Raw genomic sequence first — 18,145 nt, 5'->3', positions numbered from 1 at the left:
TTGGCCTAGTATGCAAAATTTTGGACATCAGAATGGAATCAGAAATAACAGAATATTATTCTGTTTTTAGTTTAAAAGTCTAATAAGAGTAGATAAAGTCAGTAACAGAACCAGAAAGGTATCAGTTCATTGGGGAAGTAAGTAAAAATACCCAAACCTAGCAGTCGATAAGGTTAGGTGGAGACTATTCCCAAAATATTAAGATTTTTAAAAAAAATTGTGGTAACGACACTTAGCATGAGATCTACTCTCTCAAACATTTTTAAGTATTAAAATTAACATTTTAATAGAATGCAGTATGATTGACTATAGGCACAGGGCTGTGCCAGATCTCTAGCCCTTACTCGTCTTGCATAACTGAACTTTATACCCATTGAATAGCACCCCCCCTCTTTCCTCCCAGCCCCTGGCAACTGCTGTTCTACTTTCTGCTTCTCTGAGTTTGACTATTTTAGATCTCATGTAAGTGGAATCACACAGTATTTGTCCTTCTGTGACTGGCTTATTTCACTTTAGCAAAAAGTCCTCAAGGTTCATCCACGTTTCACATATGGCTGGGTTTCTGAAGGAACATTTTTAAAGACTATAATATCAAAATGAATTTAGAATATATGAAAGGAATTGCTTCATTTTAGGCAACCCATTATGTCAAAAGGTAGAAACAAAATATAAATATGAGAGATGACTGGAATGGGTTCATAACTCTTAAATTCTAAAGAGTCATGTGAATTGATAGGCCACTTAGAACACTCACTGTGACAGTCACTGTGCTCGGTACTGTGGATGCAGTTACCGATGCATTGCGTGCGCCTAGCTGACATAGCGCTACAGTTGAGGGATATTTAACGTTACAACATGGTGTTAGATAATTGAGATGAGTAAGAGTTTCAGAAGTAATGTGGAAAGGAGAGAATTGGGAAGCTCTCACAAAGAAGGTAACACAGTGGCTGGTTTTTGAAAGTGACCAGGTCTTAAGCTGGCAGGCAGAGATTGAAGGCAGAACTAACACAGTGCACAAAGAAAAAGGAAAATTTGCAATAGTTCTTACTGTTAGAAAATATACTGACCTTTTATTAAAAAAAATGTTTTATTGATTTTTAGAGACAGAGGAAGGGAGAGAGAGAGAGAGAGAGAAACATTGATGAGAGAGAAACATCATCGATCGGCTGCCTCCTGCACGCCCCCTGCTGGGGATCAAGCCCGCAGCCCAGGCCTGTGCCCCGACTAGGAATTGAACTGATGACCTCTTGGTTCATGGGTCCACGCTTAACCACTGAGCCACACCGGCAGGACTATATGGACCTTTTAAATACTTGTTAAGGAATACAGGCATATCTTCTTGTGTCCCTAAGGGCATCTTAGAACCAAAATATTTGGGTAGGCGTATTTGATTCTTTACATTATTAGCAGCATCTGTGTTCTTAAAAAGTTAAGAGATGTGTAGAATGTGAGGTTTGATATTACGAAGTGTAGAACGGTTGGTACAACTTCATAAAAAATAAAAACTTTAAGTGCATGTGCTTTATCATCAGTTTATCTTATTTAAACCTTTACATTAAGTATAACATGCATAGAGAAAAGTATAGATTTTAACTTTTTGTTTAAAAATATTTTGACCTTGTGTTTGTAAAGAGGCATACTCAATCACATAAAATTTTGGATTAAAAAGACACTAGCATGCATCTTGTATGTGAATGGGTTCACGCCTGAAGATGAGTGTTTCTGAAGGTAAAAGATCAGAAAGTATACTGACTTTGAGAGCAGTCTCAGATCTTCTACCCCCAAGGGGGAGTTTTAGTGTTCTCAGGGCCATGTTGAATTGTCATGCTTGGAGGTGTTACTGGCTTCAGCAGGTAAATTCCATGGTTGCTGGATGACTCACAATGTTTTGAACAGAATTAGCCAAATTCCACTTGCTTTTCATGTTCCTCCAGACATTTTTATATGGGAAACGCCTGTTTGCAATCATCTGCATGTATAACTTAAATCTGTTTTACATGCTTGCATTACAGTTGTAAACAGCTTTTTGGCAAAGTCACGCTACCAAGTCTAGAATTAAATTAGGTGGTCTGCATTGATAGCTGTGGTAAGAAAATAGTATTTTTGCTGTTTACGAATATGTATCAAGGACACTGTAGATGTTTATACCAGTACAGCTTAGGAACTAGTTGACTGTTCCTTGAGTATTCTCAGACTCCAACAATGTGTTCAGTGGAGCTGATATGTACGTTTTTAAGGTACAGAGTATAGTATGCCAGATGTTAGTAAAATATTTTGCAGCAAAGCACTTTGCAATTAACATTTGTTGAAATGGTTTTGACATTTTTTCCAAAAGTAAAATATTTTCACATATTATCTTGTAATGCTTTCTTTTGTATCAGAAGTTACTTTAAAAATTGTGTGTGTGTGTGTGTGTGTGTAGTGGTTTCCTCCATATGTGGTCGTTTGTGATAATGATGGGTAAATCATGGCCCTATAGTTAAAGAAATTTCACAGTTGGGTTAACTTCTGATTATCAAGAGTTAATGGAAGGGGGGCTGGTGAACAGTGCTGTAGATTGTAGAAGTAATTTTATTTTGAAACATACAGTTTTTCTTTTCTAATAGCAAAATGACCTTCCTGGTTATGCTTTAGGACTGAGAGTAAAGGGATTACTGCTGATGCTCCACAGGCATATAAACTGCATGTAGAAAGGAAATCATTTATTGATTGACAGCATCTGATCTTTGTGCTAGATTATGGAAATAAACCTAAAACACGAACTATTGTTTTTTGTTTTGGTTAATCCTCACCTGAGGATATCTTTTCATTGATTTTTAGAGAGAGTGTTCAGATTTCCTTTAGTTGCATAAATTTCCTTTTTTTCCCCCTTAAGGGTCTGTTTGAATCACAATGCAAGTAAGGTCTCTACGTTATTAATGGAAATACGGGTTTTAAAACTGTACTGCTGACAAAAGATTGGAGGCTCGATGGATTACAGTCTGACCTGCAAAGGCCTGGCTGGCACCAGGCAACTTCTTGGGGCTGTATCACTTGCTTTGTGGGATACAGCCAGGTTTGTGTCAGGACGGGGAGGGGCTGTGCTCAGACCCGGTGGCTACTCTGGGTCTGGATGCTCTGTAACCTGGGGACCCTGCCACCTTCAGTCCCTGGGAAATGCCGCCCTCCGCTCCGGTGACTTTCAAGCCTTGAAGCAAACTCATAACACAAGTGCCCCACAGTACACACCTGAATTTTAGTCCTGTACCTGTGTCTTTTTCATTGCTCCAGCATCTGCTGCTACTCAGGCTCCTCAAAATTGATTCTGGGTTCTTACTCTAGAGCAGGAAGCCTATTTGGCTGCTAGGACAGCAGCTGGCATTCATCTTAGCAGCAGAGGGTGCCATCTGGTTGTAGGGTGCTTTATGAGCTGGTAAGAAGAAACTTGAAACAAGCTCGGAGCCCATAGATTTTTGAGGGATTGTTGATGACGTTCTTGGTTCTGCTTCATGCAGCTCAGGCCATCCCGCACAGGCAGGATCAGCTATGTAGAAGAGTAGCCAGAGGCCATGTGAAGCAGGAACTTCTTGAAGATTTAGATATGTTTTCTCAGTCTTCTACTGGACCATGGATACCACTGATTCACCTAGGACAAGCTCATACTGGCCTGTATTGCTGGGATCTTTTTAAGGATGGGGGTGGCTGTGAGCAATCATCTCCTGGTACCAGAACGCGTTTTGCTTTGTGCCATTTAATGCAGCGTGGTGCCATAAGTCTTACTGCAGGTGAGTGAGGTCTCCTGGTGGTGTGAGTGCTGTGGTGCAGCAGCTGCTCTTGCTGGGGCCTGGTTTGGCTACCTGCTTTAGTGTTCAGAACCCTCACTCATGGATGGCCATTATAAGACTCTGGTCTCCATCAGAGGCTGCTCAAAGCCAGGGCACAACAACCAGATCTGTCTCCTTCCCCCCCACATTTTATGTGCATCTATCTATCCGTTAGTTATTCATCTTATATTTTTCTTGTATTTCAAAATCAAGTTGCAAACATTGCTTCACATTATGCCTAAAATCTTTAGTATATCATTAATTACAATTCATTCTTTGTTAATTTTTTTTGAGGTATAATTTACATACAGTGAAATGTAAAAATCTTAAGTGTACCTTCGGAAGAGTTTTGATAATGCATCTAGTTTGGTAACGAAAGCCCTCTAGAGATACAGAACATGACCATCATCCCAAAAGTTCCCTGACATCCCTTTCTATTTAATCCCTCTTCTTTCCAGAGGCAACCACTATTTCAATTTCTGTTCATACTCATGTAAGTAAAGGTACAAAGAATGTGCTCTTTTTCGTATACAACCTCTGTTGAGTTACGTGTGTGGATGGGCGCCTGTTGAGTTACGTGTGTGGATGGGCGCCTGTTACCTGTCCCTCTCTGTTACTGAGCACCGTTCCTTTATGTGACTACATCAAGGATTCGTTCAGTCGTCTTTGTCAGATACAGGCTTAGTGAATATTTTCTCTCAGTCCGTGGCTTTCTCATTTATTTTTTTATTGGTGTCTTTTGATAAGCAGAAGTTTGTCTTTTTGATAAAATACATCAATTTGTAATTTTATAATTACTGCTTTCTCTATTCTGTCTTAAGAAGTCTCTGCCTGCTCTCAAATCATGAGAATAACCTCATTTTATATTTCAGAAGCTCTGAAAGCTTTAGCTTTTATTTTTACATCTATGATTCATCTCTGTTTTAGTATATGTATGATAGAGGTCAAGGTTCATATTTTTTCATGAATATATATCGTTGTTACAGCTTCGTTTGTTCAAAACGCTTTCTTCAGTGGGTTCCTTTGGAGCCTTTGTCAGAAATGAAATGACCTTATTAGTATTGGTGTTTCTGGGCTCCCCTCGGTTTCATTAGTTTATTCATTGGTCCTTACGCCAGTACAGCACTGTGTTGAAGTAAGTCTTGAAGTCAGCTAGTGCCAGCCCCTCCAGTTTCATTTTTTAAAAGATTGCTTTACGTATTCTGGGTCAGGGGTGGCAAACTGTGGCCACCCAGCCAAGTTTATATGACCATTTGAGTGATGCACCATCCTTTGACCTGGAGAGCATTTCTGTCCCTTTCTGTCCTCACCACCCCTCTCCCCTTTTGGCAGCTGCTTGTACCAAATGGTGCAGTTTTATTTGGGAGTAGATGGCCCAGTCAGTCACCTTTGGCCAGCTGCTCAAGTGAAAATGACTGGGTTCTCTGAAGGACAGAAAAGAGCATTGGGATCTGAGTGCCACTGGGCCAGATTATCTGTTTCTTCTGTCAGCTTTGATGAATTATATTTTTTCTGGGAATATGCCTGTTTCATGCCTGTTTCATCTCAGTTGTCACATTTATTGATCTAAAGTTACTCATAATAGTCCCTGTTTCATAATGTGTATGGGGTCTATAATAATTTTGCTCTGTATTCTATTTACTCTGGGTTATTTGCTTTGCTTAGCTTGTTAAGGTGGAACTTAAGGCCATTGATTTGAGAACTTTCTCTCTAAGCTCTGCTTTAACTGCTTTGCACAAATTTTGATACGTTGTTTTGTTATTCAGAGCAAAATGCAGAGTATGATCTGATATTTATATCGTTCCTCTGTACTGACATGTCGGCTTGAAGCTTTTTAACTGTCCCAGTGTGACTTTGATGTACCCGTGTGTGTGTGTGGTGTGTGCGCACGCATGTGTGTGGTATGTGTGGTGTGTGCGCGCGCGTGTGTGGTGTGTGTGTGGTGTGTGCACGTTTTTTCCTTTTTGGGGTTTGCTGATCTTCATCTATAAGTTTATCTTTAATCAAGTTGGAAATTTTTTGACCATTTTTTCCTTCAGATTTTATTAATTTATGTTCAAGTTTGCTAACTACTTTTTTCATGTCCACTGTGCAGTCATCAGATTGAATAATTTTTGCTTATTCCCACCTGAATCCTCCATTACTGAGAAACTCCAAATTTTAATTTGGAATTAATTTGATACTGTCTTTTCCAGTGGTAGAATTTACATTTGGTTACATTTACACTTCGTAGTTTTCTTTTGTGCTCTTGAATATAGATGTCCTAGCTGCTTTAAATCATTGTCTGCTAATTACAAAATCTTTATCATCTCTGGTCTGTCTTCACTGGTTGCTTTTGCTTTTGATTATGGGTCAAATTGACATCATGGCATTCCGACACGATGCCCTGAGAAGGGTACAGCATCTCTTACATGATGTTTTCCCCCAAAATGCATAACATGAACTTAATCCTGAGAAAACCTAAATTAAGGGACATAGTATAAAATAACTGGTCTGTACTCTATAAAGATACTGAGGTCACGAAAGATAAAGACAGGCTAAGGAACTGTTTTTCCAGGTTAAACGAGAGTCAGGAGACAAGATAGTTGTGGATTCTGTACTAGGAGAACCTTTTCCTTTTGCCATAAAGGCCGTTATTAAGATAATTAGCTGTGGATTAGATAATATAAAATGTTGATTTCCTGATTTTGATAATTTAGCTGTGGTTATAGAAAAGAATTTCCTTATTTTTAGGAGATACACATTTATGAGTAAAGGTTCATGTCTCCAATTTAAATGATTTGGGAAAAAATCTGTCTTGAGAGAATGATTTAGCAGTGCTAACAGTAGAGACTCTGGGGAAAGAGTGTATGTGACTTCTTCCTACTACTCTTGCAGCTTTCTGTAAAACTGTTTCATAAGAAAAAACACGCAAAACTAAATTGTAGTGTTTAAGGATATATGCACTTGGGGGTGGACAATAAAAACACACAAGTGATTACTATAAAAATTAGTAGAAAATATAGCTGACTATGTATTGAACATTTAAATGTGTAAGGACTTTGGCCCGGCCGGGCGTGGCTCAGCGGTTGAGCATGGACCTAGGACCACGCGATTGGGGTTCGATTCCTGGTCAGGGCACATACCCAGTTGCGGACTTGATCAGTGACTCATCATTGATGTTTCTATCTCTCTCTCTCCCCTCCTTTCTTCTCTCTGAAATCAATAAAGATATATTAAAAAAAAAAAATGTATAAGGACTTTGTAGACTAAAAGCAGTGGAAGAAATAAAAAAGTAAAAGTTGATAAATGTAACTGGCTAAAACATGGAAACTTGTTAAGGATATCCCAAACAAAATTGAAAGACAGATTTGTTACCCATACAGGGTAATTTGCATTGACGTCTTTGTTTGAGAAAGTAGGGCAATTTATAATTTTTCAAAAAACCACTCTGACTTCAAAAATAAAATAAATCTTACATTTATAAAGCTATTGTTTGCAAAGCACATTCATGAGTAAACGCATTTTTAGGGGTGGGAGGTGCTTATCAAGCTCATGCTCCTTGCTGAAGGAAGAAAGGAGGAAGGCTTCCTGCTCAGAAAAGACCACAGAACGCACAGCTGATTGGACCTGGAATGAACAGCTAACCCTAGGGGCCGGCGACCAATCGGATCCTCTCAAGAAATTGAGTTAAGGCTCACGGAGGCTGGATTTACGTAATGAGTCACCTGACATAAAAGGCAGTATGTAGCTGGCACATATTCCTTATGTGCCGCCTAAGGAATAAACAGAAAAACAATGCACTAATGTAGGAGGAGAGGGGAGCCATAGTATGAGAAGCGGAAGCAAAAACTGGGCTTGGGGAGGGGTGCGTGGCGTGGGGAGAGGCTTGGAAACATTCAGACCACCTAGGCCCCAGATGGCTTCCTGTTTACAACCCAGGTTTCCATAAAGTTTTCGTCTTGTTTTCTTCAGGCGTTGCTGTATGCCTCCCTGAACTTGTTTTACCTGACACACAGTTCTATCTGACATTGGAGACATTAAGTGAAATAAGGCCGGGGATGTGCCGGCTGTGTGTACTGTCCTTTACCGAGCCCACGGGAGGTGTCTGAGCTGAGCTGCTGCTCTCCAGCCCACAGGCCGCGGGAAGGAAGCGCTGCTGCTGTTGCGCGGCTTCCTTTCTCTCTAGTGCTCTAAATATTTGCTTCCCTTATCTTTTCTATTTCTTTGTACTTATCAGTTATTTAGAAACAAGTGTTAAATACCTAAGAAACTTCCCTGAAACCTACTCTGAAACTTCTCCTTTATTCAAAGGAATAGGTAGGTATGTGTAATAGAGTCCTTTAGGCAGTCTTCACTCTTGGAAAGTTCTCCCTCCAGGGCAAGGCTTCTCTCTCTTTACGCTCATCTCTCTGTTACTCCCCATGCACATTATATAACCAGACTTTAAAACAGGCTTTTATTTATTGTCCTGTTTAAATTGTTACTATTCTTGGATGCTGGATGGCATCATAGTAAGTCTATGTTTGCAGGTAAGTCGAGTAAGCAAACTTTTTCTATAAAGGATCAGGTAGTAAATATTAGGCTTTGTGGACCTTATAGTCTCTGTTTTAACTACCCAAAGCAGCTATAGGCAGTAGTTGAACAAGTGAGCGTGGCTCTGTTCCAGTTGAACTTTAGCTGCAACCTAGGCCTTAGGCCAGATTTAACCTATGAGGTATAATTTGCTAACCTCTGGCCTATATATGAGAATTTGGATCAGTTAATTCATTACTTCTGCATGAGCAAATTGACAAGTATTTTAGTCAGCATGTGTATTTCAGATGGAACAAAGGAAAAAAATAACTTGTACTGTTATATATATTTCAGGACTGTTAGGAAGTTGCTTTCGCTCATGCACCAGATATTTATCTTGTGTTTACCATGTCAGGTACTGAGTATACAAATAGTGGTGAATCAGAGAGAGAAAGTTTCTGCCTCATGAAATTTTATTTAGAAACTATGATATAAAGGGCATGAAAATAAATAGTATGTTGTAATTGGTATCTGAAGTTTGGTGTAGGCTATGTAGCCTCTCTGGATGGGTTGGTCAGAAAATTCTTTTTGAGGAGCCCTGTGTGGCTAGAAAGAGTGATGATGATATGAGTTTGGAGAGATAATCTGGTTAGAATTCTGGGAGGCCCAAATAGGCTGTGATGAAGAATTTGATTCTTATGCTAATGAGGAAGCCATTATAAGGTAGTTTGTGCTTAAATTAAAAAAACATACCAAAAAAACCACACAGCACCAGGATTAAGTTAATTGGATTTGGTATTTCATAAATCTGATAATCCTTCACATGTCCATTTTTGTTTCTAGTTCACAAAGACTCTGGTGTCAGTGATCTGCATACACAGCTTGTCTCTGCCTGTTTTCAGTGACTCGTAAATTCTAGTTCTTGCTAGTACATTTTTATAAAACCAAATTTTTTAAAATTTTCTTAAAAAATATATCTTTTGATTTAGAGAGAGAGGAAGGGAGAGGGAGAGAGACAGAGAGAAACATCAATGGTGAGAAAGTCGTCATTGATTGGCTGCCTCCTGCATGCCCCCGACTGGGGATGGAGCCCGAAACCCGGGCATGTGCCCTGCCTGGAATCAAACCATGATCTTCTGGATCCTAGGTTGATGCTCAGCCACTGAGCCACTCCTGACTGGCCTATAAAATCAAATTTTAAGATGGAATATACCATACAGTTGTGGGATGCAAGAAATAATTTTCCTCCCACCTTTCTAAGTTGTTCTGACTGGACTAGGAATTAAATTAACAGGAGAAAATGTCTAAAATTTATTATGGATGTACATGCGGGGGGTGCCGTAAGAATACGAGAGCCGAAATCTATTGGGCAGTTAAGGCTTATATGCCATTCTGAACTAAGGAGAGGAGAAGAGGTCAGGGTTCTAGAATTTCAAAGGGAAAGTAGGCAATTCACAGGTAGAGGAGAGAGAGCACACGTGGTAAACAAATTCTCACTGAGCCACCCAGAAGCATTGGGACACTCAGGGACGTCTAAGGACAGGCTTTGCCAGATTTCTCCCTGTCTGCCGTATTGAATTTATAGTATTACGCAAAGGTGATGCCCTTAGCATTGAATTCTTTTTGGCAGGTGAGGAGGGTCAAAGGTTCTTTCTGAGTCTTTGTTTCTTAATAACCATCTTAAAAATCAATATCCCAAAAGGCAAAACTTTGGTCCCCTTCACAGTCCTAAAAACATTCCCGATTATTATGTATGGGTACAAAAATAGGACAGTGGAGAAGGCTGATAGGGAAAAAAAAAAGATCCATTTGAAATACGATGTTGGAGGCGTCCTCTGTGGATACCTTAGACCACCAGAAAAGACAAACAAGTGGGTCCTAGAGTGAATTAGGCCTGAAACATTGCTGGAGGCAAAAGTGACAAAACTGAAGCTGTCCTAGTTTGGGCACATCAGGAGAAGGCAGGGTTCTTTGAAAAAGACAGTAATGCTGGGAAACAAGAAGGTAGCAGGAAAAGAGGAAGACCAAGTATGAGATGGGTTGACTCCATAAAAGAAACCCGAGGCCTGAGTCCACAGGAGCCGAGCAGGATTGTTGAGGACAGGACGCTGTGCACATACATCACTGGTTCCTAGGTAGGGCTGACAGGAGTCCGTATCTCAGGGCTGTAACTCACACCTAGAAAGATGTGTATAAATGCAGGACTGTGCCTTTCTCTTGCATAAGGCACGTGCATAGTGATTTTGTTTCTGCACTCCTATAATGAATATATTCTTCAGGTAGCCTGTTACTGAGAAATACTTACCAGTTAGTGGTCTACAGCCATCAGCATAGTCATGCTAATGCAGGCTGGATGCCTGTAGGAAATGTTAACATACTTGTTTTTCCAATATTTTTAACTTGGGTCATGACATACATTTGAGATACTTTTCTGATTGGAGTTTTTGGAGGAAAAATTCAGGGCAAAAATTGTTTCTTCCTTTTAGGGCAAAATAATATGTTGATAGACTTTTGTATAAATTAATGGTAGCTCTTTAGAGAGCTTTTAATGGTATTTCCCATTTGTTAGTATTTCTGTTCCTTTTTTCTTTCTCTCTTCAAAACATGGATATTAGTTACTTGTTCATGAATTTTTTAATTCTTTAAGGGTTTAATTTTTTCTGTATTTTGTGGGCAGTATTAGTGGTATAATTGTATCTTACACAGGAAGAGGCAGTAATGCTCCGTCTTTCCACTAAGGAGAGAAAAGACAAAAAGGGAGTGTGAAACCTAGTTGGGTGTATGCAGATTGGCTGAATGGAAAAAGACTTTCTAATTCCAGAGCATCTTTCTGTCCTTTCCATATTTTTATACCTTCCTGCCTAGAGGCTGCAAGCAGTCATGTCACATTGTTTATTCTTCGTATCCTTTTTATGAAAAGAAGGGTTTGCCCGAATAAACATAAATATCCATTTCAGCAGTGTTCTGCTCTATTTTGCTGTCCCTGAGAGGATTACAAAGCTGTTATCACTACCCTTACCTATTTTCCTTCTCAAACCTGATACAGCACTGTTTTCTTATCTTTTTATATGAGAGTAATTGAGAATTGGTATGGATATTTCCACTTTTTTATGTTCATAATTGAGTTAGTTAACTTGCCTGCACTGCATATATTTTTGATCGGGGTGCTGTGTTGGAATATCTTTCATCTGCCCTTCTACTCCAGTCTTTACCGTGCTCTGGCTCCAGGCAGCTAGTTTGTCTGGATGTACACGTGGGCTGTCTTGCCTCCTGGCTTCTGGTTGGGCCCAGTTGAGGGGGGACTTTGTCAGCAAGTCAAAAAAAGAAAGGCGGAGAGGTTAGGATGCTGTAACTTCTTCCCTGTGGGGTGCCCACAGCCCGGCTCATTCTTCTTGAAGGTCACAGCTCCGTCCAGCAGCCTTTTGTTTCAGGTTCTGTAGATTCTTCCTCTCCTGCCCGTCACTGCCCAGGGTGGCGTTAGGCCCAACCCTGGGATACTAGACTCTCACTTGTGATTTCCTCACAGCCCACTGGTGCCATGAACAGTCTCTCTCTATCTTTACCCAAATTGAGTGTGCCATCTGTTTCCTATGGCAGTGCTGACTGAAATACACTTTAAAGTATTTTACATTCTGTCAGCGGCTGTTCCAATGGCAGGTCTGAAGTGTGGATTAGCACTAGAATAAGGAAACAATTATTCTGACAGATTCATGAGTTTACTCTAGTGGTGTGTGACTTTATTTTTAATTCCTCTAAGATCTGTTTTTGAGTATAATCTGCTAATGCTATGGCACTACCCATTGTTTGAAGCATTGTGGAGAATTCAAAAGTGAATGAGATATGCTCAGTAATTGTAATATAAGGCGGTTTGTAATCATGTGAGAGACAAAGTGCTCTAAAATCTCATAGGAGAGAGATTGTTCCACCAGGACCACTTTGATTCTGTCTGCGGCGGGAATAAAGGGAGACACTTGCATTGCTTGTGAGGCTTCTGCTGCCGTTTCCTGGTGAGGCTTGTACTGCCCAGTCTTTCTCACTGCATCACTCGGTAACCCACTGCAAGCCACGCAAGAGACCAGGCCCAAAAGTAATAGTAGCTAATACTGTTTAAAGTTCATTCTGTGTGCCTGTTCTGAGTGCAAAACGTATGCTAACTCACTTAATCCTTCCAACATTCCTGTGGAGCAGGTACTGTTATTAAACAGAGTTGGAATTCAAACTCAGGCGGTCTGGATCCCTTGTTTAGGATCATAGCTACCACGACCACTGCATTATCCTGTAATTAGGACTGCTTTTCACTCCTCCAAAGAGGTCGTCATAACTAATTCCATCATGTGGGAAGCCCTTTCAGATGATGGCTTTTAGAAATCTTGGTCCTTGGTGATGTTTCTAGTCCCCCAGCCCCATGCTCCTCAAGGCAATAGATTTTATCACTTGCTGTGCCTTTCTGCAGTCATACCAAGTGCTCCCCTCATTCATTATAGATTTAACCACCTCACATGTCTTTTTTCCACTAGTGTAAATCACTTCTGTCTATCCCAGTGTCCATATAATTCACACGATTATCATAGTAATAGATAATTGGGTTTCCTGAATTCCTTGACTTTCTTATTTCCAGTGAGTTTTCATCCTGTTTTAGACTTTATCAGTAACTGTATCACCTCTCAGATTTCAAGTTCAGGCATCTCGTTCTCTGAACACCACTACTTCTCTCTTCCCAGCTCATTCCCTCTGATTTTTCTAAGTCCAGCAGTTTTGGGACAGCTGTTGGGACCTCCCGTGCACTGAGTCAAAACTTCTCTCCCGTCCATCATTCTCCTCATGTTTTCATTTTCCTGAACCCACCTTAGATTCCGTGGCCTGTCCTAACCGCTTCCTATTAACTCTTGTCATATTTACTTGGTTAAAGCCAACGCTCTACCTACTGTGTACCGACACCAGCCAGATGAGACTTGAGGAAAACACTGTTCTGACTGGTTTCATTTCCAGTGCTCGTGACCACAGGTCTAAAGTGCTGCTGCAGTTGTAGTGGATTCACTCTCTGCCGTCAGCCTTGACAAGCCCTCCCTTTTCAGTTGGTGCTGAATATTATTTTGCTAAAACAAAAAACAAAGAACAAAGAAAGCAAAATCAGCAGAAAATAGAACTTGATACTTTCTTATCAGCAAATCTACAAACCTGGAAAAGCAATTCTAGTAGAATGGTGGGAGCACAAGCCACCTTTTCAAGGACTGAAATGTGAATGGGTCACAGCAACTGTAGAGACTGTGGCATTATCCCAGACCTGTCCCTGGAACACTGTCTCTGTTAAAGGAACCTCACCCAATGACAGGTTTTGTGGCTAAGTAAATTTGAGAAATGACGAAAACTGTGTACCGTGTATATATATGGAAAGGAAGTTCACATCTGCTGGCGGAGATTTTACTAAAGCGTTAGTTTTCAAACTTGGGCCCATTTCACGGTCACCTGGAGGGCTTGCTTCCTCCAGAGGTTCTGATTTCATAGGTCTCCGTGGCTTCTGAAAATTTGCATAATAACAAATTTTTAGGTGACTGAGATGCTGCCAGTCCAGGGAATTGAGGAATTCTGTTTTGAAAGCCACTTAAGAATTCACTTCCAAGAGTGGCAGGTAAGGTTTAGGATTTTGAGCAACCTGGAAAATAGGCAGTGTGGGTAACATAGCGAGAAATAAGGAGCTTTGGTAGTGATTCAGCATTAGTTTACAGTGGACCCAAGCAGCTGGTTTAAGTGATTGGTCTGTCTCTACCAGTCTGGCCTAAGAGCAGGAGCAGAACTACCAGCAGTTAGTACAGAACTTTGAGCGAATCCTCCTGGCTGCTCCTGTCAGATATCTGTGAGTTACCATCAAGTACTCCCTCTTGCTTTGCATTACCATGATGAGTGCCAGGACAGGGACAGTTACTTTGATCTGTCAGCAGTCCATCTTTTTAAAATTTGTATGTTTATTGTTGTAATTTATTATTCATTGATTGTTCTTAGTTTAAAAATTTGTATGTGGTAGTTCATAGGGGTTTTGAAATGGAAAGACTAAATGTTCATGGCATTTAGGATCCTGAACCAGCTCTGTCAGTTACAGTTAATAATTCTTTGGCTTTGGGCAAATGACTACACGTCTCTTGTTTTCTTGTTTGGGAATCTTTCACATAGAAGAATAAGAAACTTCAGTTTTCCCTTTATGAATGTAGTTGTAAAGCCACAGAATCTTTTAAAATTACATTTTAGGAGAATTATTAGTTTTCTGCCTAAGGATAGTCCCATGTGGTTCTTTTTAAGTAGCTAAATATTTATTGCAGAAGCTGGGGCCGCACAGGGTTTATGGTATTTCTGACAGTAAGTTGCATTACCATTCTTGGGTGTCTGCACTTTTCTGGCTTTGCCTCTGAAATGTTTTTATAATGAGATTGCGTCTTAGCCTAGCCTTGCGGTGACAGCCGTTTCTGCCTCGATGACTTTAGAGTGGGATCTGTACTGAGCCTGCAGTAGGAAGGAGCCACAAGAAATGTTGTTTTGAAACATGCTTGGTGCATGATAGGAGAGAAAGAGGGCGAGTCCCTTTTGCTGTCCTCCTGTACCCGCTTCAGTGAGCAGGTGAGATGGAGAGGGATGCTGCTTGTCCTCCTCTGATTTCTCAAATTTCTGTCGAGCTATTTGAAGCTAGATACTGTGTTCTTTTCACAGTGTTAAAACTGGTTATTCTTTAAAATAATATAATTTTGGAAACTTGTGGACTTGTTTTTTATAGCTTTACTGAGAAGTAATTATAAGAACTTGTACATACATAAAGTGCCTAATTTGATGGATTTCACATATGTGAAGCCATCACTCCAGTAAGAAGAGAGCACAGTTTCATCACACCCAAGAATTTTCTTGTGTCCCTTTGTAATGCATCCATTTGATTTGCTTTCCATCGCTGTAGATATGTTTACATTTCTAAAAAATTTAAATAACTAGAATCATACAATATGTACTTTTGGGGGTAGGTGTCTGACTTTTGTAAGTCAGCCTAATTATCTTGAGGTTTATTTTTGTAGTTGCTTGCATCAATAGTTCCTTTTTATTGCTGATGAGTCTCCTGTTTGGAGAGTTAAAAATGTATCCATTTGTCTGTTATGGATGTTTGTTTTTTCCCAGTTTGTGGAGGTATTATCAGTACAGCTGCTGTGAACATTTGTGTACACATCTGAGTGTGGACATGTGCTTTTATTTTTCTTGGGTAGATACTAAGAAATGGGATGGCAGGGCCATATGGTAGGTGTATGTTTAACTTTTAAGAGACTGCCGACTCTGTTCCAAAGTGGTTTTTTCATTTTACATTCTTGAGAGTTCCAGTTGTCCCACATTCTCACTAATACATGATGTAGTCAGTCTCTCTATTTTTATTGACTCTAGTGGTATCTATGCAGTGGGGGTCTCAGTGTTAATTTGCATTTTCCATATGACTAATGATCTTGGGCTGCATGTTTGGTAAAGTGGCTATAAAATTTTCTGCTCATTCTTTAAGCAGTTTTTTGTCTTTATTATAATTGAGTTTTAAGAAATTTTTGTACGTTCTGGATTCAGGCTTTTTCAAGTTCTCACGTGTTTTGCAAATACTTTGTATGAGTTGGTAGCTTGCCTTTTCATATTTTAAGTTTTTGAAGAGCAACACCTTTTAATTTTGATGACGACCACTATCAGATTATCTTTATTGTTTTCTGTATGCTCTTGTGTTATTTGAGTTCTGCATTGTTTCATTTCTTTGATTTGTCTAAAAAGTCAAATACCTCAGATTCTCATTTTTTAGCCATTGAGGGGGAAAAGGCATAGGAGGCAACTTACAGAGCTAGAGTTGTATTTGCCTTATATTTTTGTTACTGTTGTTATACTTTACTAGCAAATTGTTTATGATTCTAGTAATTTTTGTTTGTTCTTTTTGGTTGATTTTTGAACCTGTCGAGGATTTGTGGAATTGCTCCTGGCTAGTTCACTCTGTTTATGGGGCGAGGTAACGGAGGTTCACAAAGGTTACAAGGTTACATGGCTTTGCTAAGGGCCTGCAATCTTAATTGTTCCAAGACAAGAAATCCCAGGTCCTCTGAATCCCATCTCACTTTTGTTTCCCTGTGAGGCGCTGTTCTCTGTGCTGCTGCTGATGTTACTGTAACACACTCGAGTAAATTGGGTTCGTTTTTTGCACCTTCCGTTCCCACTATAATAAACACCCTCATTGAAAGCAATATGATTACAATTAAGTAGGTTAGTTTTCTGAGAGATCCTATTTTTCCTTTACATTTCATTGAGTGAAGATGTTGATTTTTAACACTTTTGTTTTTTTTTTTAATTCTTTCCAAAGGTCTGTAAACAGATTTGGCTAGGATTATTTGATGATAGATCTTCAGCAATTCCAGACTTCAGGGATCCACAAAAAGTGAAAGAGTTTCTACAAGAAAAATATGAAAAGAAAAGATGGTGAGTGAATAGTTTGTATTTAGAACAAAGGTTTCCCGAATCACATTAATTATGGGTAAGATTAGTCTGACATAAGAAAGAAAGGATGGGAGGGAGGGAGGAAGGAAGGAAATTGGCAGGTTAGGTAGATTGCAGAAAGAAGTAGGCAGGTAGACAGATACCCATTATACTTTGGCTTTTATTGGATTTGGTTTCCAAAAACCTTTACTTCTACTTTATCTTAACTCAGCAGCCTGTTCCTTATAATTACCAGGCCTCCTGTTTTTGAAAAGTTAGGGATCCTTCGTTTGAGTCCTTCTCCAGCCCTGTTAGCTTCTTTAGACATTTTTAGCCTTAGAAAGCCTCCTTTCTTAAATCTTTATTCATTTAGCAAGTATTTATTTAGTATCTTCTACATACTAGGCATTATGCTAACGAAGCTCTGGTGTTGTGCACTCACAATCCATCCACTTACCTACATCTTGCAGTAAGTCTTTGCTCAAACATCCCTCACTTCCCATCCAAGAAATCATTTTACTGCCTGGTTAAGAAGGGAGCGTTTATACTCCCCTAACTAAATCTATCATATGGTAATTTTAAAAATAAATAAAAGAGGTTGGACATGTGGCTAGTAAGCCTTTTAAAGTAGAACTGGAGTGTGCTCCGAGCTAGTGTTTAACTACTTTGGGCCCTTAATTTTTAGCTGTATGAGCACAGCTTAAGTCAGTTTACTGAGGCTCATTAGGAATGAATTCTTAGTTTCTTTATCAATATTCAGTAGTGTATATTTCTTACTGGGGGCATAAGGAGATGAAGGAGAGTCACAAACGGAATAGCTAATGAGGAAGTAAACTGCCTGCTATTTTCCGGAGGAGCTGTATTTTAGCCCAGAGGACGATGTAGTCAGGTGCCTGTTTTGGTCCTTAGGGAATACTTGCTGTGGTTCACAGGTGAGCTGCCTCTAGCTGTGTTCTTTGAGCACATTAGAAAGAAGTAGCTCTGATTTTTATGCTCTGTGGACTTTATATTCTTACCCTTCTCTTGAGGAGACTGCATTTTGCAAGGCAAGATTAGCCTGGGCTATATTCAGCAACACTAGATACCATTAGGTGTGACTATAGATAAAACATACCAGCAACATTTTAGTTTGAGAAAGAGGAAAATTTTAGAAAGTGGGGTGACAGTAACAACATGGTGTCATAATGGATTCTTTTAAAGTGACATGTATAATTACCTTTTTACCATTTTAATTACTGTCCTAGGCCTTCCACCCCTTAGTTAAGACTTTTTTTTGTGTATAACCATGGGCAATTTTTTACTTTCCTAGCAGTTTTACTTTTACCAACTCAGAATATTAGTTTGAATAGTACATGCTGAAATTTGAGATAGTTTAGCCTCAG

General features: G+C 39.7%; 1 protein-coding gene across 12 annotated transcripts in view; it reads left to right on the top strand.

Annotated features, from left to right (window-relative positions):
* AGFG1 (ArfGAP with FG repeats 1) overlaps positions 1-18,145 on the top strand; it is a 48,623-nt gene that overhangs the window by 12,166 nt on the left and 18,312 nt on the right. For all 12 annotated transcript variants that reach the window (XM_081141792.1, XM_081141801.1, XM_081141800.1 and 9 more), the window contains exon 3: positions 16,651-16,766. In XM_081141792.1, coding sequence (XP_080997918.1) covers positions 16,651-16,766 — 116 coding nt within the window. The remainder of the gene's footprint in view (positions 1-16,650; positions 16,767-18,145) is intronic.

This window comes from Miniopterus schreibersii (genome assembly GCF_964146895.1).
Source record: "Miniopterus schreibersii genome assembly, chromosome: 7".
NCBI lineage: Eukaryota > Metazoa > Chordata > Mammalia > Chiroptera > Miniopteridae > Miniopterus > Miniopterus schreibersii.
This window is presented reverse-complemented; position numbering and strand designations above follow the sequence as displayed.